We start from the raw sequence: 23453 nt of genomic DNA on the forward strand, positions 1-23453 counted from the left end.
ACTCTTCAATGGTGTGCAAGCAAAGGAGCCTTGGCTTTTTACAAATAATTGGTGAATCCGCACATAATCTTGTTTCTACAAGAGACTGTCTGCAAACTTTTGGGGTACTGCATTGGGAAAACATGATATTAAAGTGAATGAAATGCAAAATACCTGTTAAGCTCTAGCTACATGTAATGCAGTGCAGCTGTGATGGCTCCTGCTCCATTGAAAAGTACCTTTGAGAGACGGATGGGGGCGGGGACACTTAATTTCTCCTTTGTTGATCTATTTTTCCTTCAAACAATAGAGCTGCTTTTACTTCTTGGCAATCCAGACCCATATTTGCAAGGTAAATATGGATCTGGAATATTGGTTGGAGAAAAAGAAAAAAAAGTATTCCCATCTTCTCTTCCTTCTGTATGTGTGTTGCAAGGGATAAGGAGAAATTTGGGATTAATTACACACAATTGCAGCCTAATGTATCATTTGCTTCAAACTGCAGAGTTCTAGAACTGAAATATTGAACAAATAATTGACATCTCTTTCCAATAAATGGATCATGTATTAGTGTTAATTAACTACTGACATTTTCTTCTTTTTTTAATTAGAAGGAAAACCCCAGTAGAGAATGTGTGCAGTTATATTATGCCCAATAGTCAAGGTTTTAAGAACTGCAGCAAAAATTGCAACATTTCAAGTTTTCAGTCATCATACTACATGTTTTTTTTTGCTTCTGTATTGACATGCTACAAAATGTAGAAGCTTACAGTTATCTATGGATATTTTTAAACAAACAGATCATAGAGAGAACTGAACTACCAAAACAGGATTTTCTGGTCATATATAGCAAATGAAATGTTCACGATCCACACATTTTTTCTGAGGTCTCTGAATTTATTTTACAAAATGGTTATCTAAATTTTAAGTACTGCTTCTCTTTCATACATTCTGTATGTTATCCAATAACAAAGTTTGCATTTAACCAAATTGTGTTTTTATGTAAGGAAGAAAAGTCATTCGCTATAGTAAAATGACATCTGTAGATAAATGCAGAATTAAAGGCATTGTGCTTGAATCAGTTTACATGCTATTGAATACTCTATTGTAAAGAGTTTTTCACAACTGTACCATGGGCCGTTTCCACACTACTCACCTTCATCCGGAATACTGCAGAACGTTGTGGAAAAAAACGTGGAAGATAGTGTCTTCTCGCGCGAGTTTTGCGCGATGTCGTTCCGGATGAAGGTGAGTAGTGTGGAAACGGCCTTAGTGTATACTATCCTGCATATTTTGTTGCAATGGTAATTCCAGTGACTGCTAGCAACCTGTACTACTAGTCTTATTAAATAGCTGGCTTGTGCTAAGGTCACATTTGGAAGAATTATGTCACTGGAAAAGAAGAGTGATAAGGACAAGGCCATTAGATTAAAACCCACAACAAAACTTTAGCAGCATCAGCTAATTTGGTTAACTAGGGTTGCCAGCTCCGGGTTGGGAAATTCCTGGAAATTTGAAGGTGGAGGGTTTGTTGAGGGCCTTCAGTGTGATATAATACCAGAATCCACCCTCCAAAGCAGCCATTTTCCCCGGGGGAACTGATCTCTGTCATATAATTCCAGGGGATATCTAGGCCCTACCTGGAGATTGGCAACCTTAGTTAAAACTGAGGAAGTTCTTCAGCAGAATTCTGAAACTGGCTTCTGAATGTCCAGATTTTAAAAACTTCTGCATCTTATGTAGATGTAAATGAATACTTCATTGCTCTAGAAATTGTGTTGAAAGATTTTAAGCTATTTTTACTTCTAAAATATATTTAAAATTTCTGAAATGTCATAGTATTGTAACCAGCAACTAGATGAAATCAACAAAAAAGAAGTTAGCAGTTTTGTTGGATTCAACAACTGTGGTTTCAAACTGGCTGAGTCAGCAGACTGCTGTTGCATGGCACTGCTGTTGCGCATTAGCAGACATTTGCAACTGGATTGTCTTATCTGGTGGCTCAGTATCCAATGGGTGGCTCAGTATCCTCTGTGAAGTGTCTCAGACACCCATAATGTGTTCCACAATGAGGAGATTAGTGACCTCTCTCTCTGCAAGGCAATAGTGAGGCCATACAAGCCCAGCCAGCAGGTTGAATTCTTGATCATTCCTGAGAATCCTTGGTAACAAGCAGTAGCTATGGCATCCATGCAGGAGATCTCTGCCAGATAGCTCAAAGCAGGAAGAGTTCTGCTAAGTCAGAAGATCTGAAAACAACTATTTTGGGTTGTTGTGGTGGAGAGACTTATAAACTCTAGCTACTCCCGATGAATGCAGAACTCACCAAGAAACCTGAACTGACTGTAGAGAATTTGACTTTATATGGTGGATGGGGAGCTGATTGATGACCATCCCTTTTATTAAAGGGAAAGGAAGAAGACAGGAAATTTGTTTCTCTGCCTTTGTGCCATAGGAAGGAAATGAAAGGGAGGGAACAGGATGGCAAAGGGTAGTTGTTTCCTATATGGGAGCTTGCCTGCACAGTTCCATGTGCTGCCTATCTCCTTTTGGCCATACCTATGGCATTGGGATGGGCTAGGAGGAGGAGCCAGGAGGGTTGGCCAGAGAAGATACCTCTTCTCTTTGGTCTGTGCTGAACATCTAAACAGTGTGAGCTGCAGATGGCCCAGATGTTATGTGCCCACTCCAACATTTATTGAAGGGACTTCAGTCCATTCTGAATAACAATGCATTGGAAATAAAGCAATTTTATCCAGCATAGTTCTTGACCTCAGTATTCACAGCAGTTTCAATTGATGTGATCAGTTGCTCTTTGATTACAGTTTCCTGTTCAAATGCTATATAGAGGAACGCTTGTTAGAATTCAGTAGAACAGAATTTACTCATCTATTATATACAAAATTCAGGGCTTTTGGAACCAATGTCTGTCTATTGATATTTCTAAGCAGTCTTTGGGTTTCTGTTCTAGTGACAAGAAGAATGCCCATCTTGGTTATTTTTCAAGAACAATTACTGGCTTTCTGTCTTCCAATTTTTCATTGATTTCTCTTGACAAGTTGATAGAAATTGCTGCCTCTTTAATCTCACATTTGAATACTGAAAAATTTAAAGTGGTATGTTATGCTTACTGTAGAGGTATCTCCTTCATTATTTACATGATGACAGATATAAATCAATATAATGTAAACAATTGTCAGACTTGCTTTGATTATATAAAGATGATGCCTTAGCTAGCATATAACTGTTGGTGTTCTTAAACAAATTATAAACCTAAGCTGTAACTGTTTAAAAATATCCTAAAATCTTTCTTATTCAGACAGAAGTTCAAGTTGTATAATGGCTGCTTCAGGCACTGCCCAGTCAGAGTAAGTGGAAGCAGGAGTGATGCTCTTCTGTGAATTTGTGCATGAGATGTGAAGGATTTATGTGCATCTAGAACTTAGGCAGCTTGCTCAGGTGAAATTGGAGAGTTCTTAACTGGTACATCCCAACATAATGTACAAGTCAAGTTTCCTCCAGCACAAGGAGTCTTCTGCTAATGAAAGAAGCTCTTCCACCAGTGGAAGACAGCGCTGTTTCAGCAGGAGGCTCTCAGTGATGGGGAAAAGTGCTGCCATTAGCAAAATGGATCTGCAGGATCCAACCCTTATATGCTGAAGGTAAATTGGTTACGTACTGTTGATTGGAATTACCACATTACTGCTCATGGTTACAAACCTATTGTGTACCTACGGGTTGATCTAGTGAAAGCCACTTAGGGCTAGACTCATATGGTCATCATTTGAAGAGGTGACAGCGTGATCATTGTAGAGCTGACTTAGTGCTAAGCCTAGTATTTCTTTTTTTTCTTTGTAAAACCGTAGCTCTTGCCCAGCTTTCCTTGTTTCTTCCAACTCTCTGAGAGCTACTTGTAGCTCTTGGGAAATAATGCCTGGAGTTTCTTGATCCTTCATCAGCCAGTCCAGGGCCATGTGGCTTCTCATTCTTTCATCTAAATTGTACTGGGAGTAGTAGGAAATCACTTCCTGTTACCACAAAAAAAAAAATGATTAGTGACAGCTATATTGCTAAATTTCAAATAACACGTTAAGTCTTTTGACAAAATAGAAAAGAGTCCAGTAGCACCTTTAAGACTAACCAACTTTACTGTAGCATAAGCTTTCGAGAATCACAGTTCTCTTCGTCAGATGCATGCATAAGTCTTTTGACAGGAATTTTTGTGAACTGATACTAGAGATCCTCCTACTGCCATCTCATTTTGATACTCATCATTGTTTCTGTGACTTGGATTTTGTATGAACAGTTGTAGTTTTGAAGTGATTACATCCTCTCCACCGGTTGGACTGTTTTGCAACAATGGCATTTGTATTTATTCTGGTATTTATTGGAATATTTATTGATGTATTGTCGGAAGGCTCTCACGGCCGGAGAACGATGGTTGTTGTGGATTTTCCAGGCTGTATTGCCATGGTCTTGGCATTGTAGTTCCTGACGTTTCACCAGCAGCTGTGACTGGCATCTTCAGAGGTGTAGCACCGAAAGACAGAGATCTCTCAGTGTCAAACTGTGGAGAAGATGTTAGCAGGTAATTTATATCTACTCAGGAAGGTGGGTTTGGGTTGAGTCATCCTCTAAGAGTTTCCCAGGGTGTGGAATGCTAATGGAATGCTAATGCTTCACTGTATCCTGAGGAGGTTCTTTTGCATATGGATTGGTGGTTGATATGCTAATCTTACCTGCAGGGCTATTGTAAGATGTAGAGTATTTTGTTAGCCTGGTGTTTTTCAGGACTGGAAACCATGCTCTATTCATTCTTGACATGAAAGACACTGCAGACTTGGCCAACCTGAAAAATCAGCAGTGGCTGAACATAGCCTAAGTCAAACAGGACACAGTATCTTATTCCAGGACACTAAAATACTGGACAACACTTCCAACTACTTTGTCAGACTGCACATAGCATAAGCACAACTTCAACAGGAAAGAAGAGACTTTAAGAATGAATAGAGCATGGTTTCCAGTCCTGAAAAACACCAGGCTAACAAAATACTCTACATCTTACAATAGCCCTGCAGATAAGATTAGCATATCAGCCACCAATCCATATGCAAAAGAACCTCCTCAGGATACAGTGAAGCATTAGCATTCCATTAGCATTCCACACCCTGGGAAACTCTTACAGGATAACACAACCCAAACCCACCTTCCTGAGTAGATATAAATTACCTGCTAACATCTTCTCCACAGTTAGACACTGAGAAATCTCTGTCTTTCGGTGCTACACCTCTGAAGATGCCAGTTACAGCTGCTGGTGAAACGTCAGGAACTACAATGCCAAGACTATGGCGATACAGCCCAGAAAATCCACAACAACCATTTATTGATGTATTTATTGGATTATTGAATGTTATGGTTAACTGTTGGTTGTATGTGAATTGTGATTTATTATTGTGGAACACTTTGTGCACTTTAATATACTGTAAAATATATTGGAACTAATTAATTGATTGTCTTTAATTATAAACTCCAGGAAGTGTGGTTTGTAGTTTTTAGCAAGCTAATTATGTCAATTAATATTTTAGGGACTACCATACCAAGCAGAGGTCAGAGAAAAGAAATAAAATAGTAACAACACTGAACATATAGACATGTAGAACATGTTAAGGCATTAAAGCAAAACACTGATGATATAATAATGGTGCCTGGGCTTTCAAATACCCTCCCTAACGAAGCTTACTTGTGTCTGCCACTGCCTGTTCTCCATCATTTACTGAAGATGGTGCTATTCTGAATGGATTTCAAGATGTGGAAACTGAATAGTAAACATTAGAGGTGGGCATGGTCTGGAAAATGGACCAACTTTTTGCATGGTCCAGCCCAATTCGTGGTTTGCGAACACACAGTTTGTGGGACTCACCTTTTTCACGAATTTTGGTCCGTTTGGGCCGGACTGTGGTCTGTGAGTTCAGACTAGACATGGGCACGAACAGAAAAAACCCCGAACATGGTGTTCATTGTTCGTTACTATCCACGAACAACAAACAACGAACACTGATGAACATGATCCTGTCATGAACATGTTCATTGTTCGTTGTTCATGGGGGCCAGCAGGCTCTCCTCCAGCCATCAAGATCCCTACTGCACCACTCCCAGAAACCCTACCTGAGCAGGCAGCAGGAAATGTACCAATAATAAATAATAGCTTGGCCCCAGAGCCTGGCAGCAGCCCTGGAACCTATCCCACCACACACAAAGAAAATTCAAGCTCCAATGCACTCACACTGTCTAACAGCAGCTGTCTGTCCCTGAAAGCCAGAGCTGGGAGCCCCCACCCCGCTGGTCTTTTCCTCTTGTAACAAACTTGGAGCTCCAGTCCACATTTGGAAGGAAGACCTGCCTATCAAGATAAACTGGGCTTAGATTGGGGTTTCCAGGGCAACAGCAGGAGTTCAGACAGAGTTCAGACAATCCCTGTCTGGCTTGATGAACAGCAACAAACAGCAACAAACGAGGCTTGCAACGACCACCTGTTCGTTTAGAATGGGGCCTCACGAACAGCTTGTTCACGAACAGCAGATTGGGCTGTTCATGGGTTTTTTTTAGTTTGTATTGCTGTTCATGCCCATCTCTAGTCCAGACATCCTGGTGCCGATCTATCAGTTCCCTAGGCAATGGAAAGGACATCCACAGACTTTTTGCAGCCCTTAAAAACTTAATAGGCAGCTCTGCCTGCTGAGCAGAGAGCCCCCATTCTGCTCTATGGAGCAAGGAGCAAGAATGAATTCCCTAGGCAACGGAGGGGTGGATGTTCTGCAGCCAATCTTAGCCCTCAAAACCTTGATAGGCAGCTCTGCCTGCCAACCAGAGAGCTCCCATTCTGCTCTATGGAACAAGGAGCAAGAATGAATTCCCTAGGCTATGATGGAGTGGACATTCTGCAGCCATGGCAAAACCAATCTTAGCCCTCAAAACGTAGACAGGCAGCTCCACCTGCCAACCAGACAGCTCCCAGTCTACTCTATGAGAGCAAGAAGAAAGAATTAATTCCCTAGGCAATGGAGGGATGGACGTTCTGCAGCCATGGCAACACCAATCTTAGCCCTCAAAACCTTGATAGGCAGCTCTGCCTGCCAACCAGAGAGCTCCCATTCTGCTCTATATGAGCAAGGAGGACGAATTAATTCCCTACTCAATGGCTGGGAAGGTGTCTGTGTGGTGAGTGAGGGAGCTCTTCCCCCACCCTTTTCTGTTTGATTTTGCCTCATTGCAACTTTTTGGTGCTGCTAGCCAATGCGCGTCAATTGGCATTTGCGACTCCAGTATCTACTGGAAGTTTCCTGGGTGTGGCCACTTTGGGGGTCTGTAACTCGGACGTCTGAAATGCAATCTTAATCAAACTTGGAGGGTGGCTGTAGGAGAGGCTGCTGAATATTCTCTGTGAGTTTGGGCCCTCTGGGTGTGAAAGGGGCAGAGCTAGGGCTGCCAGAAATGATGGACCACAGACCAATGAACCAGTCCGAGAATGGGGCTGGTCCGTGCAAAGTTTGTGGTCTGTGAAAATTGACGGACCACGGGCTAGTGGTCTGTGAGGTTTTCCTGGTCTGTGCCCACCTCTAGTGATTATTGATGACTGTTTTTGTACTGTCCTTCCTTTCATCATTTAATTTCTAGTTCAACTTTGTTGAAATAGTTTGTGTGGTTTAAGCTACACTGTCATGCCTGCTATCCACAGTAACTCCATATTGTTTTCAGATGCTTTCTCATGCTGTAGTTTTCCAGTGTTTTCTGTCCACAGATTCACAGCTGTGTTCCCAGGGAGGCAGGAAGGCCTTATCTACTAGGACTAGACATCGACCTTGGAGGAGCATCCCTCGCCTTCCCAGGCATCGACTGTAGCCGGGCAATGGTGGGGGGGAAATAGAGGATAGTTTTGATATATTGCTTTTTGTAACTAACACGTCATTCTCAACCAAGCTTCGCTGTCAGCCAGAAGCTTTCTTGCCTTTGGATTACTTGTGGACACCTGTACTTTGAATATAATCTTTCAATAAAAAAACCTTTGAACCAAGAGACCTTGGATTTCTTGCAGCAAGAGGTGGGAGATGAAATCAGAGTAACTTGAATTCCATAAACTGACATACACTGTAATTAACTTTCTTGACTCCCTTTGGGGAAAAACAGTACTTACTTGCCGAGAGCACTTTGTTTCTCGTAGGGCTTTGAGGCTTCCATTCCAATGCAGTAGTTGAAAGACAATCATCAGTTCCTGTAGAATCAAAGTAACTGGCTGAGCTGCTTTAAAGTAAAATCTTTCATGATGAGAGTAAAAGAGAGTTGGAGCCTGGCTTTAGATGAGAGAGGGTCAGCCAGAGAATCCTCTGTGAGAGGAAATAATGTTTGTGAAACACTTTTAGTCCTAGGACTAAAGTGGGGAAAACCAGCACTAACTCCTGCTTAGACTCAAGAGATCTGGGAATTATAGAGGGCCAAGGAAGTGGGTAGAAAGGAGTCTCCCCTGCAGTGCCAAGAACAGGGTTATAGCTCATAACTATAATGCCTGGCTAGTATCTTAGAAGGGTTTGTCTCAGTGGAGCACCCTAAGGTCTGGAGAGGAGGAAAAGTTGTGCTGTGTTTGTGTTTGAGTATACAAAGTGTAACATCTGTGAAGCAGTGTCTGAATGAAGCCAGCAACCTAGTGTTATTCTAAGTGTTTTGTGCCTCACACCAGTGAAGTTCCTGTACAAAAGCCTTTCTGTTTCTTCAGTTCAAACACCTGCCTACCTGCCTTTTGATTTTAACCTTCTGTAAATAAACCTTCTGTTACCTTTTGAACCTCAAAAAAAATGATGAGAAAAGTAATGGAGTTGGTGGGATTGAGAGTGCACTTAGGCATGTGTTAGGCTCCTTCAGCTTACCAAAGAGCAATTTTTCTTGTTACTTTACACCCCTCACTGGAGCTCTGCATGGGAAAAGTGAACCTAGACCAAAGATGTTATGTAAGAGCTTGCAGAAGCATGAGGATGGAAACAGCCTACTGTTACAGCACTGAATGGGTTCTGGAATAAAAGTATGAGAAACAGCTTGAGCAAGGTCTTGCTACTTCCTGTCTGATTTTTGGAACCACCCCAGTGTGACTAGGGAGTGGATAGGCATGAAATGGTCCATAGTATACATTATTTTGCTTACTTCATTTATACTCCACCTTTCTCCAATCGGGACCAAGCGTAGCACGCAAGAGGAGGAAGGGGAAGGGAAAGTAGAGGAGGGGATGTGTAAGCTCCAAGATACAATGACCAAATAGTGGCTGGCTGGCATTTTGTGTGAACCATCTAATTACTTCTCAGTATGGAAATCAAGTCTTGCAGAAACCATTTGCACTGCTCTTAAATGTGATACACAACTATTTTTTAAAAGGAAAACATGCCGTGGCTTGAATTCAGCCATGTACAAGCGGAAACCTAAACAGATTTAGGGCAGTTCTGCTTCGTAAGATCTTGTGCAACACCTAATGCTTTCCTCCTTATATATATAGAGTCTGCAAAAGATCTTGCTCAAGTGGAAATGCAAGTGGGGATACAATAAATATGACAGTGAAAGCAGTAGTCTTTTTCTTATGTTTCTGCTTGCAGCAGAGCTCTCACAAAGTGGAAATTTTGCACTGAATCCAACTCAATAACTGTAAATTCTGAAATACAGATATAACTGAAATACAGATATATCTGAAGTACAGATATAACTCTTAAAATTTACAATTACAATTGGATTATCACTGACCATATCACTTTTAAATTTGAAAAGTATAGGACTTTTTAGATGTCAAAATTATAAAAAGAGTTTGATCGAAATAAATCTAGGTTTTAGGTTAAAGCTGCATGAAATAATGCCTGCTTTCACAGGTAACTTGGGGGCAGAGAAAACTCAAAATTATTTTTTTTAAAGTAGTTTGGAAGACTGAAGATTTTATCTCCTTCAAACATGAGATAGCAATCACTTTTATTGCAGTTGGGTTACTGGGTCACTTGTGTAACTTTGTCTGAAATCAGTTTTAGATAAACTAGAATTGGTTTAGTACCATGCAAACATTCAGAATTGCATACATTGTCACTTGTTCCAAAATGCATAATCAGGCTTCCAGCTGAATGGTTTTCTGCTCTTATAACAGACAAAATTTCTTGGTCTGCCTTTCATCAGACATAAGAAAAACATCAATCAGAAACAAAGCTAGTATAGCTGTATTTGTTAAGGAAATTTGTTTGTTGGACAGATTTGAAAATGTGACTTGGATAGCTTGATTGGAATGTAAGGAAATATCAATTTGGACTGCTTAGATTTTTTTCCAGTACGCATTAAAACAAATGTAAGGGTGAATAACAAGCAGCTTCTTTCCAACTGGAATCTAACCTGGAAAACACTGCACCAGAGGAAAATGTGAAACCATGCTATTTTAATAAAAAGCATCTACAAACCTGATTGAGTTACTCTTGAGACTTTCTTTTTTAGTGACAGAAACTGAATAATTAAGGATACTATCTTGGCCTATCAACAGGGCTTTTTTTGAGTTGGAACACCCCGGAATGGTGTTCCGGCACCTCTAAAAATATCAATATCACGTGGATATTATTAAAACACCCCAGCCATTTTGGGTCTGCTTGGCCTGGATCTGGCCCAAAATTGCCTGTATTGGGCTGCTGTCAGGCGGGGGAGGGTTCCCCCACCCAGCAGCAGCCCATTCCAGGCCGTTTTGGGCCGATCCAGGCCATTTTGGGCCTGTTTTGGCCATTTTTGGCCCATTTTGAGCCCAAAATGGCCAGGATCAGGCTGCTGCCAGGTGGGGGAGGGTTCCACTGCCTGGAAGTGGCCCATTCCAGGCTGATTCGGTCCCAATCTGGGACATTTCAGGCCCATTTTGGCCATATTGGGCCCATGTAGGGGGCAAAAGGGCCAGGATTAGGCCTCTGCTGGGTGAGGGAACACTCCCCACCCCTGGCAGCAGCCTCATCCTGGCCATTTTGGGACCAATTCAGGCCCAAAATGGCAAGGACCTGGACTGAAATGGCCAGGATTGGGCCAATGCCTGGCAGGGAAGTGCTCTCTTGTGTGGCAGGAGCATGTTCAAGGCCAATTTGGGCCCAATCGAGGCCATTTGGGGCCCATTTCAGCCTAATTTGGGCCTTGAATGGCCAGGATCAGGCTTGAAATGGCTAGGATTGGGTTGCTGCCAGGTGGGGGAGTGCTCTCCTGTGCAGCATCAGCCTATTCCAGGCTGATTCTGGCCTGATCCAGGCTGGTTTGGCCCATTTTGGCCCAATACAGCCCAGATCTGGCTGCTGCTGGGTGGGGGACTGCCCCCCTGTGCTGCAGTGGCCCATTCAGGGCTGAACTGGGCCAGTTTGGGCCTGATCCGGGCCGAATCAGCCCCCCCTTGGAGCATAGGAGCACTCCTGGGGCAGTCACAGCCTGTGTGATGACATCACTTCCAGGTAGGGTTACCAGCCTCCAGGTAGTAGCTGGAGATCTCCCGGAATTACAACTGGTCTCCAGGCCACAGAGATCAGTTCACCAGAAGAAAATGGCTACTTTGGGGGGTGGACTGTATGGAATTATGCCATGCCAAGGTCCTTTCCCTCCCCAAACCCAACTTTCTCCAGGTTTCTCCAGGGTTCACCCTCCCAGATCTCCAGGAATTTCCCAACTTGGAGTGGGCAACCATACTTCCTGGAAGTGATGTCATCATGCAGTCCCAAGAGCTCATGCACATGTACTGACAGGGGCAGCACCTTCTCTTGGGAGATGACCCAGGTGAGAGTTCCCCCACCTCTTTCCCAGAAAAAAAGCCCCCTTATCAATATAATATAAATGTTTATGTAGGAAAAATTATGAGATGCTTTAATGATATAATCATGCTTTATATTAAACTCATAAAAATCACACTCTTATGCAGATTAATCTGGGATGGACAGTGCAATCCTAAGGGGAGGCTGGAAAGTGCACAGGAAGAAAACTAAGGTTTACGTGTGTGCAACTTGCGCTTACACTGGAGTAACCCACCCTTCTGCCGGTGGGTGTGGAGGTATGCTACCACAGTTTGGCCACCACCTGTGGCCACACTGAGTGGCTAAACAAACGCATAAATGAGGCAGAAGTCCATGCGCTGGCACCAGAGGGGGTGGGGTGGGGGTGGGCCACAATTTAGTCAGCTTCCTAAGCTGCCCCAGGCCTGGGAACGCCTCCTGAAGCACCAAAAATTTATGCCTAGAAAAAAGGCGGCATAGCGCCTAGGCACCTGTTGAATGGGAACATTCAGGCCCCTCTCCCACCACCCAGCCCCACCCACAAGGCCCAAAGGAGCATAGGATGGCAACTAATGTGGGGACCAATCCCCATGTGACCACATGGTAGGCGAGCCCCCCTCCTCACGCCCAATCAGCAGCCCAGGAACCCAACAAAAACTCTGATTGGGCCACCCATGAACCCAGGTAAATGGGGAGGTGGACAGAGGCTCTGCCCAGCAGCCCCTTGGCATGGGGAATTAGTGCAAGGTGGAAGAGTGAGTGCTCATAGTGGTGGGGCAGAAGTGTATCGTGGGGACTTAGGGAAAATCGGGAGCACTTTGCACTCACTCATGGGAAGAAGAGCAAAGTCCATAATGTATGATTCACAACAATCAGCCAAGTTCTCTTGCAGGTTATCTGACTCTGGTCCCAGCTCCAGAAGGGGCGAGGGAGCACCAACAGATAAGAAGGAGCTGGGGCGGCTGCCACCCCGGCTCACTAATTGGTACCAGCTGCTCCCCCACCTGAACCCTCCTGAACGCTAGCCTCTGCAGGTGAGGCTCGCGGGGGTGGAGGGGGGCAGCGGCAGCGCCTGTCTGCCACGGAGGCAGTTGGCCAGAAAACTGCTCTTAATGCAGCCAGTTGGGGGGGGGGGGGTGCCAGCTACTCATTTGGGTGCTCTGGTTAGACTCCCTCAGCTGGGCGCCCCCTCCCAGCAGAGGAGGAAGTGCAGCCGCAGGTCGGGGTGACTGGCTTTTTGTAACTCCCTGTTGGTGGTAAGTGCTCAGCTCCTTGACTGTCTCCCTTACTGGATCAGTCCATTCTGAGGTAGACGACTTTGGGGTGGGAATTGTAGTGTGGCCTGTGTATGTCTGGCAGGGTGGGGATGAATACCACTGAAGACTCTCATTCTCTGACAGACAGAGCTGCTGGCATCTGATAAGCCAGGAAGATTATTGCTGCATGTGGGGGAAGGGGGAGTTGCTGCCAGGAGATGGGGGATGTGGAGTAACATCTTGGGATCTCTGGGGCTTCTCCTCCAGGAAGATGGACCACCCTCCATTTCGCTGTTTATGGGGGCAGGGATGGACTTGGAAAATCTGGCATGGAGGGGGGACAATGGCCCCCCAGAGCAGTTTCTCTGGTCCCACAGGCCATCACAGTTCATTCTGAGGGGTGTCACCCCTAGACCAGAGCATGGCTCTTGAGGTCCAATCTGCATGCTGCTCGCATCTTTTGTGATGCAGTGATGTGTTCAAATGGAGCCGCCGCACATTCCTGGGCATCTGTGCCTCCCATCACCTCCAATAGGCCTTCTGGCCTCTCATGTGGTTTCCAATGGGCATTCTTGTCACTCATTGGAGAACCCCCCCGGCCTCTCAGGACCTGGGGGCTGATCTCAAGTGGTGCAGGCTGCAAGAGTGGCCCTTGCCAGGTCCTGCCACCTTTTGGGCTCACTTTTCAGGGAGGGGATGCATCTTCCTTGGGACAGCAGTGGCAGTGATGGTGAAGTTTGCGAGCGACTGGTGTTTCCACTGCAAGCCTGACCTTTGTTGGGAACAAGGTTGGACTTGCGGATGGGTGAGCACCCTGTCTGCACCATCAATGTCCCACCCCCATGGGGCGGGCCTCCTCTTTGAGCAGGTGCCTCTGTTGAGGTGTGGCAAGCCCAATCGTGGGGGTCTCTCCCTGAGAGGTGGGGGTGTGACAGCTGGGGACAGGATACACGGCCTGGGACTGGCTATGCCTTCCCCTGCTGCCAACAGCACTCAACTGCTGCCACCCTGCAATTGGTCAATCCTGGCAGCATTGCCTGGGCAACAATGGTGCATTTACCCCGACTGTGCCTAGCCAGGCTTGGCTGGCTAACCCAACTCTCCTGTGAAAGTCCTTAGGGAACAGACAGCGGGCACTGCATTTATACCGACGTACAGCCATAGGCACCAAACAAGGCCTTAGGAATGCACAGAAAATCCCATTTGACAGAGGAAGTCAGAGTCAATAGGCTTAGGAGCCAAGTGTAAGTTTTAAAAATTCTACATGTATCAGTTGGAAAGTGTGTAAAATGAATATACTACAGGCTGATACCTGGAACTCCAGCATTGTTTTTCCCATGTTGGACTCCAGCATATAATGATAAGCTCCAATGCTTGTGCTCGGGTCATCTGCATCATGTAAAGAACCCTTCAACAGAAAAAAAGATTTCTAAATTATATGACGATGTTTTTAAATGGAAAATATAAACAATTTTCACATACTCAGATTGCACAATTTATGCTCCGGGACCAGTGACAACCCTGATTTGTTTGCTAGCCACCATTTTCATTACACTTTGGAACTCTTCCTTTAAGCATGCTGATTTCAATAACTATGTTATGAATCAGTCATGAGAGTGGTTTCGGATGTTATAAACTGGCTGTGGTAGGTCTGGCTTCAGAAAACACTAGAGAATAGCATCTTCAGGCAAATTTTATCAGACTGAAGTCTCTGCTTGGTGTTTCCATCCCCTTACAGGTAGGGTTGCCAGCTCTAGGTTGAGAAATTCCTGGAGATTTGGGAGTGGAGTTTGGGAAAGGTGAGGTTTAGGAAGGAGAGGGACCTTAGTGGGGTGCAGAGGCCACACTCCAGAGCAGCCATTTTCTCTAGGGGGACAGCTCTCTGTAGTCTGGAGATCTAGTATAATTCCCAGGAAATCACCAGGCTCCACCTGGAGGTTGACAACCCCCACTATTTTTGAGGTGTCCGCACAGTCATTTTAATACTTGGTTTTCTTTGTGACAAATGAGTCTGGATTTGGGACTTAGCATCTGTCCGTTATACAGATCAGGATGGGATAAAGGGTCGAAAGCAGCTTGCACCCAAGAGCAGCTTGGTCATCCTTAGGGAAGCTTGACTCATATTTTTAACATCTGTATCTTAAGTTATTGGATCAAGAAACAGCATGAAATAGCTACTTGCAGGTGGAGGAATACATTTCCTGCTTCAAGAGTGTATATAGTTTCCCCCCTCTATTTTGAGGACAATCTATGAGCAAAAAACTTTTTTTTAAAAGTCCTTTCTTTATAACCCTTGATGATCTGGGGAAATTATGCAGGGCTGAACACAACTCTGTACACAAGACAGTTTCTTGAGCAGAACTGTCAGCAAATTTATAGCTTTTGAAATGCAGTAACATTAACACACTGCTGTTGAAATATTTATGCTGGCTTTTAAATATCCCTGAGGACATCTGCCCAGAACTCTGCAATTCTAAGCTTTTACCTTACAAATTTTCCATAAAAAATGATGAATTGCATTAAATGAACCTTCTTCTCCAAATCACATCTAAATAAATCATGGCCCATTTTGCAAAACTTATGTCGATTAGCATTGTCCCTCAAAAGGGCATGAGACTCGTAAACATTGAAAAGAGAGGCCTCCTTTCATCCACAGACCCCCGGATATACACCAGGCCTCCTCTGCAGCTTGGCAAATGCCATTCCCGCATGCTCCCACCGGCATCTCACAAGTGAGACTTTTCAACCAAAGAGGGACAATTTCAAACTATGTGTTTCAGCAGAAGTCTGCTGCTCTAAGCCCGCTTCCGAAGCTGTTTCATATCTCCTTTCCCCTTCTTATCAGGAGTTTCTTCTGCAGGGAAGGGAGAATTTCAAAGTCTGATGTGCAGCCTTCTAGCCTCTCTAACTCTGTCAGCATTTACTGAGTCTTTTTTTCCTACAATTCATTACTGCAAAATATTGAATCTGAGAATCTGATATGTAGTTCCAACAATCTTACCGTACAATTATTTATTTTTACTCAATTTGGACACATTTTAACTGTAATGTTGGTGATGGCAGGGAAACCACTTGAACAACTCACTATGGTGAGACATTGTTTGTGATTCAATAGGAAAGTACTTGCTTTGAGCCAAGGGAATTATGTAACCTCTTTGTAGAGGCAATATTCCATTATACACATCTACTCTGTGTATGGGGAATAGTTGTATACCGGGATTTGTTCATTGAATATAACTGCAAAAAATTATGATAAAATGGCATTTCACAAATTTACTTCTTCATGAATGCAAATTTAAGAAAGTGGAAACTTAAAACCGATATTTTAAAAGCAAGGTGGGAATTTATTTGCTTTTTAACTTAATATATTAACAATGCAATACTATTCAAACTTAACAAAGGTCACCAGACTCACCTGGGGGCCAGGTTGTGGCTGGCAGGCGCAGAGGGAGATGGGGCATGGTGGCAGCCATGTTGAGGGCTTGCCCAGCATCCCCCCAGGCTGCCCACAGCCAATAAATTTGAATTTCCCAGCTGCCCTATCAGGGGTAGCTGGAGGATGAGCCAGTAGGGGGCGAGGGCGGGCGCTGGACCTCAAGGATGCAGTCTTCCCTGTGGTCTGGCAGCTGAGTTTAAATTTAAGCCACAGCCTCCGCTCCTCCACACTTGGCTCCAGCCGGTGAACAAGGAACATCGGCAGCAGGAGCAGAGACAGTTCGGTGAAGGATGACGTGGAAAAAGATGGAGGAGAAGCTGTCAGGCTATGGATGACAGGCTATGGCAGATAGACCCCTGTACCATTATAGCAAGAAATCCAGGTTCTTGGTTAAAAGATTTTATTCAGGAATCAGATCATTTCCACAGATGTGTCCATAGGGTTACTTAGAAGCAAGGTAATCAACTAAGCAGTAACAGCAGGTTGACCAGAATACTCAAGACGTGAAAATCTTTCTATTATAGAGCACAATTACTCCTTTCCACCTCCCAATAGTAAAACTCAACTTTTGGCGCAACTAGTCCTGAGAATTTCTCACATAATTTACCTATTGAGTCTAGACACTAAAAGGCATGAGCTTGTCTGGGGGCGGCTCCGGCTCCGCCGGCTGCTCCCCGGACAAGCAGCCACCCCAAGCCTGCCCCGCTTGCTCCGCTCACCGCGGTGGGCACTTACCGAGCAGACGAGGCTACTCACCACCCAGGACGGCCAGCCGCTGGAGGCGCTTGGTGATGGCGGGGTGACCAGCTGGGTGGTGCGGCGGGGGCAGGCGAGCTCCCGGGCAAGTGCGCCGACAGAGGCAGGGCTCAGCCAGGACACCAGGGCGAGAGGCCCCTGGCCACATGGTCACGGGGGGCGTCCTCAGACCCAGGGGTGGGCCGATGGCCTGTGGAGCTGGGCAGGCGGACGCCGGCCTCGGGAAGAGTGGCCTCGCCGGGCCAGCAGTCAATGACCGGCCCACCATGCCCAGCTGAGGACATGGCCGGCCGCTCTGGGAGCCGAGCACCGTGTGGCTTGGGCAGGCCCGCCCTCCGAGTCACGATGGCAGAGGCCGGCCCGGCAAGGGGGCAGGGCCAGAGGGGAAGAGCAGGGGCCGGAGCCTGTTAGGGGAGACCACTGGGGTAGAGCCACCAACTATGGCCACGCCTGGCTCACGTTCTGGGAGTTACTCTGGGGGTGGGAACGTGGGAAGTAGGGAGGGGCTGGGGCTAGGGTATAAAAGAGGGATCCAGACCCCGGCCGAGGAGGATGTAGTAGCTGAGGCCTCTACCTGAAGTCAAGGATAGACCCATCCAGGACCTGAGGGAGCCATAGGGCGAGTGCTGGTACCTACGTAGCTCCAAAAAGGGCTTCCATTCTGAGGCCTGTGGGAGGAACCCTCAGTCTCCCTCCCTCTCTCGCTCCAAGGCTTGGGGGAGGAGAGCCCCTAGGAGGCGCCGACTAGGTGGCTGCCGCTTAGGCTAGAAGGGTGGACCCAACGGAGGGGCAGCAAGCATGGCCTCTACTCTGTCGACCACACCCATGGACCCACCCGGGTGTGACAGAGATTAAAACTGTACCATTATAGCAAGAAATCCAGGTTGAAAATAGCAGGCTAACATTAGACAATGGCATAGATGTATGGGTACAGACATTACAGAAGCTGCAAGAGCTGCTGTGACCGGGGAGCAGAGGTTGGAGCTGCACCCCGGAACAGCAGCTGAGTGGTGCATCAGTCAGGATGTGGCAAGGCAACACTCTACTGCTGCAGCGCAGCACAGGGATGCTGAAGAGCCGGGAGCGGAAGAGGAATGAGCTGAACCTCGTACTCCCAGAGCAGTGGCCGGCCGGCCAGAGCTGGGAGCATCGACTTTGTTTAGGGCGGCAAGGCAGTGGCATCCTTCTCTGGAGAGAAGCATGTGGGAACAGGGGGGTTCTGCAACCTTCAGTATGGCCCCATCTAAAAGGACTGTGACCGCCAGGCTGAGGTCTGCTCTAGGGCTGGGGCAGCTGGCAATGTCACCTCCTCAGGTGGCAGGTCCAACAACCTCCCACTGCCAGGAGGGGGAATAAGCCCAAGGAGGTGCCACTGCTTCCCAAAGGGCCAGCTCGCAGCTTTGAGCCCCCCAAGACTCGGCCAACCTCCAAGGTTTCCGAAAGGGCTGGTCAGACAGCCAAAACTGAGAGCAGCAGAGGGCCCTGCAGGGCTCAGGAAGTCACGGGAGGCCTCTTCAGCCACTGCAGCCTCTTCAGGGAGGGGGCAGAAGGAGAACAGTGGGCTGCTACCCTCTCCCCTGGGGCAAGCTGGGGCAGTTAAGGGTTGCAAGGTAGCTAATCTGAACCCCTCTTCCAGTTCATTGCAGAGCATCAGGCAGGCACTGGAATTACTTACAGCACAGGTGGAACACTTGGGGAACCCCAGGTGACCTTGCCCACCCAGGTGCCTGTCAAGGTCCCCCAACAAAAGGCAACCAGTCAAGCAAGACGAGGAAGAGTGGCAGCTTGGCAAAAGGTCACATGGTCCCCTACCCCCAGCTCTGGGAGCTCCAGCAGCAGGGATAAGCATCGACTTTCCGAGAGAAGGAGGACATCGCGGAGGAAGACACATCAGCACAGGTGATGCGAGGAGGATTCAGACAGCAGGGGAACCTCAGCTGAGTCCTCATCTTCCAATGAAGGGGCCCATGGGGATGATTATTGGGAAACTGCTGCCAGAGTCCCTGGCTTCCCTGCCTGGGCCCAGCAGCGCCGGTTCAGTTCCCGAGGGGGGGAGCCCCCCAGGATGTGTAGGATACCAGTCAGGTGGAGGATGCCCTCCCGGTCGTCTCATCCTTCATGGATGATGAGGACCCCTCCCCCGGGATCCACCTTGCTCACAAATTGAGGGACTGAACATTGGATGGCTACTATGTAGACATCTTTTTGCTAATCAGGCCAGAGGCAGAGGATGGGAGGAGTTCGCCCCCCGTCAAGCGGGATCAAAAAAGAGGCAAGAAGGTTGCAGTCGAATGCACTTTCAGTAACTAGTTAGAAGGGTTCAGAGTGCACATGGGAGTGGTTCAGGATGCTTATCCTGAGAGGGGCTGGCACTTCTCCAATCATCAAGGAAATATGCTTTGGGCCTGGGTGCTTGCTGGGGACGTTTCTATGGATTATGATGAGGCTTTTTGTAAGAGGGCCTCTCATAACCCTAGGGCCAGGTGGGACCTTATTAGCCAGAAGCTGTGGCTTTGGCTGTTTGGGCCTCACATGAGGGGTAGGAGCAATGGCTCCCATGGTGGGTGGTGGTCCAGCCATTAGGTCAGGCCCAGAGGTTTATGTGGGAATACAACCAGGACAGGTGCTAGTGGCCAAAATGCCACTTCAAGCACAACTGTGATGGTTGTGGGGGCCTCCATTCCTGCTCTTCTTGTCTTTGTGGCTCCTTTCCCTCCTAGCCCTTTTGGGGTGGCCGATCCTCCAACAGTGGTTCCTGAAAGGATGGAGGATCTGTCAACACTGCTGTTCAGGCTGCTGGTGGTAGTAACTAGCCCTAGCACTGGGGCCTTGGGCTTGGCCTCCACCCCAATCAGTCTACAGGCTCTTCTCCCACTTCTATCATGCTACCCCAATAAGCAGGCTGCTGCTTCTTGCTGGAGGGTTTCACTCTGGGTTTTGTATCCCCTTCACCAGCCCCTATTTTGCCACTACCTCCAGCAACCTCAAATCCACCAAGGAGTTGCCAGAGGTCGTGGTTACAAAAATAGCCAAAGAAGTAGCTGCCGGCTGCATTGCAGGTCCATTTTTGCACCCCCTTACCTAACCTTAGGGTCTCTAAAAAAAAAAAAACCTGGGGAAGTACACCATCTTTCTTACCCCCGGGGTGCATCCGTCAACGAGTCCATCCTCCCTGAATTATGCTCAGTAAAATACACTTTCTTCGATCATGTGGTCCATCTGGTTCGCTCATGTGGTCCCGGGGCCCTCATGGCCAAGTGTGATGTACAGTCAGCCTTTTGGCTGCTGCCTGCCCACCCCCTCGATCATTGCCTTTGGGCTTTTAAATTCCAGGACAGGTAGTGTGTGGACAAAGCCATGCCCATGGAATGCTCTGTAGCCTGTGCTGCCTTTAAGGCATTTATTATGTTTATTGAATGGGCCGCTAAGGATCGCATGGGCTCCCCCCACATTACGCATTACTTGGATGATTTTTTTTATCATGCCCCACCGGAAGCACAGCCTGTGCTCACTGGCTTAACACCTTCCAGGCCTTGGCCAGGGAATTGGGGGTCCCACTTGCCCAATAGAAGACTGAGGGTTCAACATCTTGCCTAACTTACCTAGAAATCAAGCTGGATCCTGTGGTTGGGCTATCCCAGGTCCCCACGGACAAGCTGGGTTGCCTTCAGGATCTCATTTCAGGGACTCTGTCCCATTAAAAATGCATGTTAAAGGAGCTGCAGTCCATCATTGGCCACCTCAACACCTGCAGGGTGGTCTCCCTGGGTGAGCTTTCTGCTCTTGGCTCTCCTGGGCCTGTGGGGGGGCATTCTCCCCTCATCACCACATCTGGCTCACCAAGGGCATCACAGGGATGATCTCTGGGTCTGGCTTGGCTTCCTGGTGGGCTACAATGGGGTTTCCTTGTGGCAGGATTCTCTGGACCTGGAGTATGACTTACAAGTTCAGTTGGATGCAGCAGGCAGCCTGGGGTTTGGGGTTTATTTCAGGGGGGAGTTGGTGCACTCAGTGCTGGCCTACCTCTTGGGCAGAGTCAGGGATCCTTAGGGACCTCACCTTCCTAGAGCTGTTCCCCATCCTTGTGGCTGTGGCAGTTTGGTGGGGCTGCTTATGGGACAGACACATCCTCTTCTGGTGTGACAACCAGGCCATGGTAAAGGTCATCAACAAACAGTCCTCTCATTCTGAGCGGGTCATGCACCTGGTTCGCTGTTTTGTGTTGATTTGCCTTGCTGCTAACATTACATTTTCAGCCTGTCATGTAGAAGGAATGGATAACGGCATTGTAGATGCCTTGTCTCAATTCCAGATGGAGAGGTTCTTTGCCCTGGCACTGGTGACTCATTCCACCCCCAACCCATTTCCGAGGACCTCTGGCAGATTGGCATCAATCCGTAATGCAGGGAGTACTCAGCTCTATAGCCCCATCAACCCTTTGGGCCTACTCCGCAATAGCATCTTGCTTCCTGGTCTTTGCTACCAGGAAGGGGGGCCTGGCTTCCTGGCCCACCTCACAAGCTACTATGCTGCAGTATCTGGCCCATCTGCAAGAGCTGCGTCTGGCACCCAAGACCATGAGAAGAGACCTCACAGCCATTTCCTTCTTAGCAAGGTTCAAGGTTTGCCTGCCCCATGTGTTTGCTTTGCCACCTGCAGGGCCATGGAGGGATGGTGTTGGCTTTCCCCTCCCATTCCAGACCAATGGTGACCTATCACCTTAGCCATCTTGTGCTGCATTTTGTGGTTGGTCTTTGATCTCTGCTGGTCTCCCTTTGAGGCCCAGCTTTTTCATACAGCCTTCGTCTTAGCCTTTTTTTGGGGTGCTCCACATCGTGGAGCTGGTGGTGGGCTCCCGCACAGACTCCTTGAGGTGGGCCCTGGGTGGCGGCGATGTGGCTCTGTCACCTCACACGCTGGCCATCACTATCTGCCATTCCAAAACTGATCAATGGGGGTGGGGGGGCCACTATCCACCTACATGCTGCATCAGACCAGGCCATTTGCCCAGTCCAAGCTGTCAGGGCTTACTTGGCCATCTGCCTTGCCGCTGGGGCCTTTTCCTCTTGCACAGGGACCTTTCCCCCCTCACAAGGTACCAGTTCTCAGCCCTCTTGTGAGCCTGCTTCCAGGCGAGCGGAATGCCTCCCTTTGAGTTTGGCACTCACTCCTTCTGGATCAAGGCCACCACTGTGGCTGTGGGCCTGGGCAAGCCTGCCCCTATCATCTGGAACATTGGCTGGTGGAGGTCCAGGGCCTTTTGGTCATACATACACCTGGGAAATGTATGGGCGTAGTAATGGCTGCTGTGGCTTTATTTAACCCTCTAGGTCTAAGGAAGACAGTCTGGATTTGCGGCCACAGCATCATACACTGGGCTGGGAAGTATCCAGTGGTACCCCGTTGGGGAAAGCACATGGGGCTGGAAGGCATTGTTAGGATCTACTGGTTCAGCATTCGAGGCATGCTGTGGGAAGCATTGGTACCAATGCTGCAACACCAGGCCCAGTGATTGGGCCCACCAGATGCTTTGATTATCCAGCTTGGAAAGAACGACTTGGGCAAGCAGGAAGGCCCTGACTCGTGGCGCACCATGATGGCTGACATGGACTATCTTCGGGGACTCTTTACACAAACTGTCTTCTTGAGGTCAGACTTGCTGCAAATGCGCATTTGGCGGGGAACTTCGCACCCCGAAAAGATCAACAGGGTCAGGCTGGCTGGCCCAGGCCATGGGACAATACATTATGGCAGCAGGGGGTCAGCATATTGCGCATTCACACATTTCTTTTCACTTGGAGACCCTGTTCTGTCTGGACAATGTCCACCTGTCCAGCTGGGGGCAGGATATTTGGTTGCAGGACCTGCGGGATGGCCTGCTGGGCTGGTTGCAGCTGTAGGAGTGTTGGCAGGGAGCCACTTAGTGACTCTTGTGTTGGTTTGCATTGGATCAGATCCCTTTTTGGCAGAGCCAGGGCCTGTGTGCCCAGGCTCCCCATTAAGGGGATTCCCATAAGGAATCTTGGGAGTGAGTTATGGAGGTGCATGCCCAGCTCAGGGGCTGCCAGGGCATACTCACTCCCAGGTGGCAGGGGAATCACACAAGGGTGTACACCTATGTGATTTCCCCCTTAATGTCACTCCTTGGTTCCCCCCCCCTTAGCTGTGGCTGGTGGGGGTGAGGGTCATCAGCTTGCAGGCGGGTCAGCCAATGTTATGGGATCCAACCCA

General features: G+C 47.5%; 1 protein-coding gene across 1 annotated transcript in view; it reads right to left on the minus strand.

Moving 5' to 3' along the window:
- Nucleotides 1-3544: 3544 nt before the first annotated feature.
- The window catches only part of LIX1 (limb and CNS expressed 1), a 51767-nt gene continuing 31858 nt past the window's right edge, over nt 3545-23453 (minus strand). Inside the window, exons 4-6 of the mRNA XM_054987353.1 lie at nt 14343-14438; nt 8171-8248; nt 3545-4007 (exon numbers count right to left, since the gene is read on the minus strand). Of these exons, the coding sequence (XP_054843328.1) occupies nt 3723-4007; nt 8171-8248; nt 14343-14438 (459 nt within the window). The 3' untranslated portion in view covers nt 3545-3722. The remainder of the gene's footprint in view (nt 4008-8170; nt 8249-14342; nt 14439-23453) is intronic.

Source organism: Eublepharis macularius, chromosome 8 (assembly GCF_028583425.1).
Source record: "Eublepharis macularius isolate TG4126 chromosome 8, MPM_Emac_v1.0, whole genome shotgun sequence".
Taxonomy (NCBI): domain Eukaryota; kingdom Metazoa; phylum Chordata; class Lepidosauria; order Squamata; family Eublepharidae; genus Eublepharis; species Eublepharis macularius.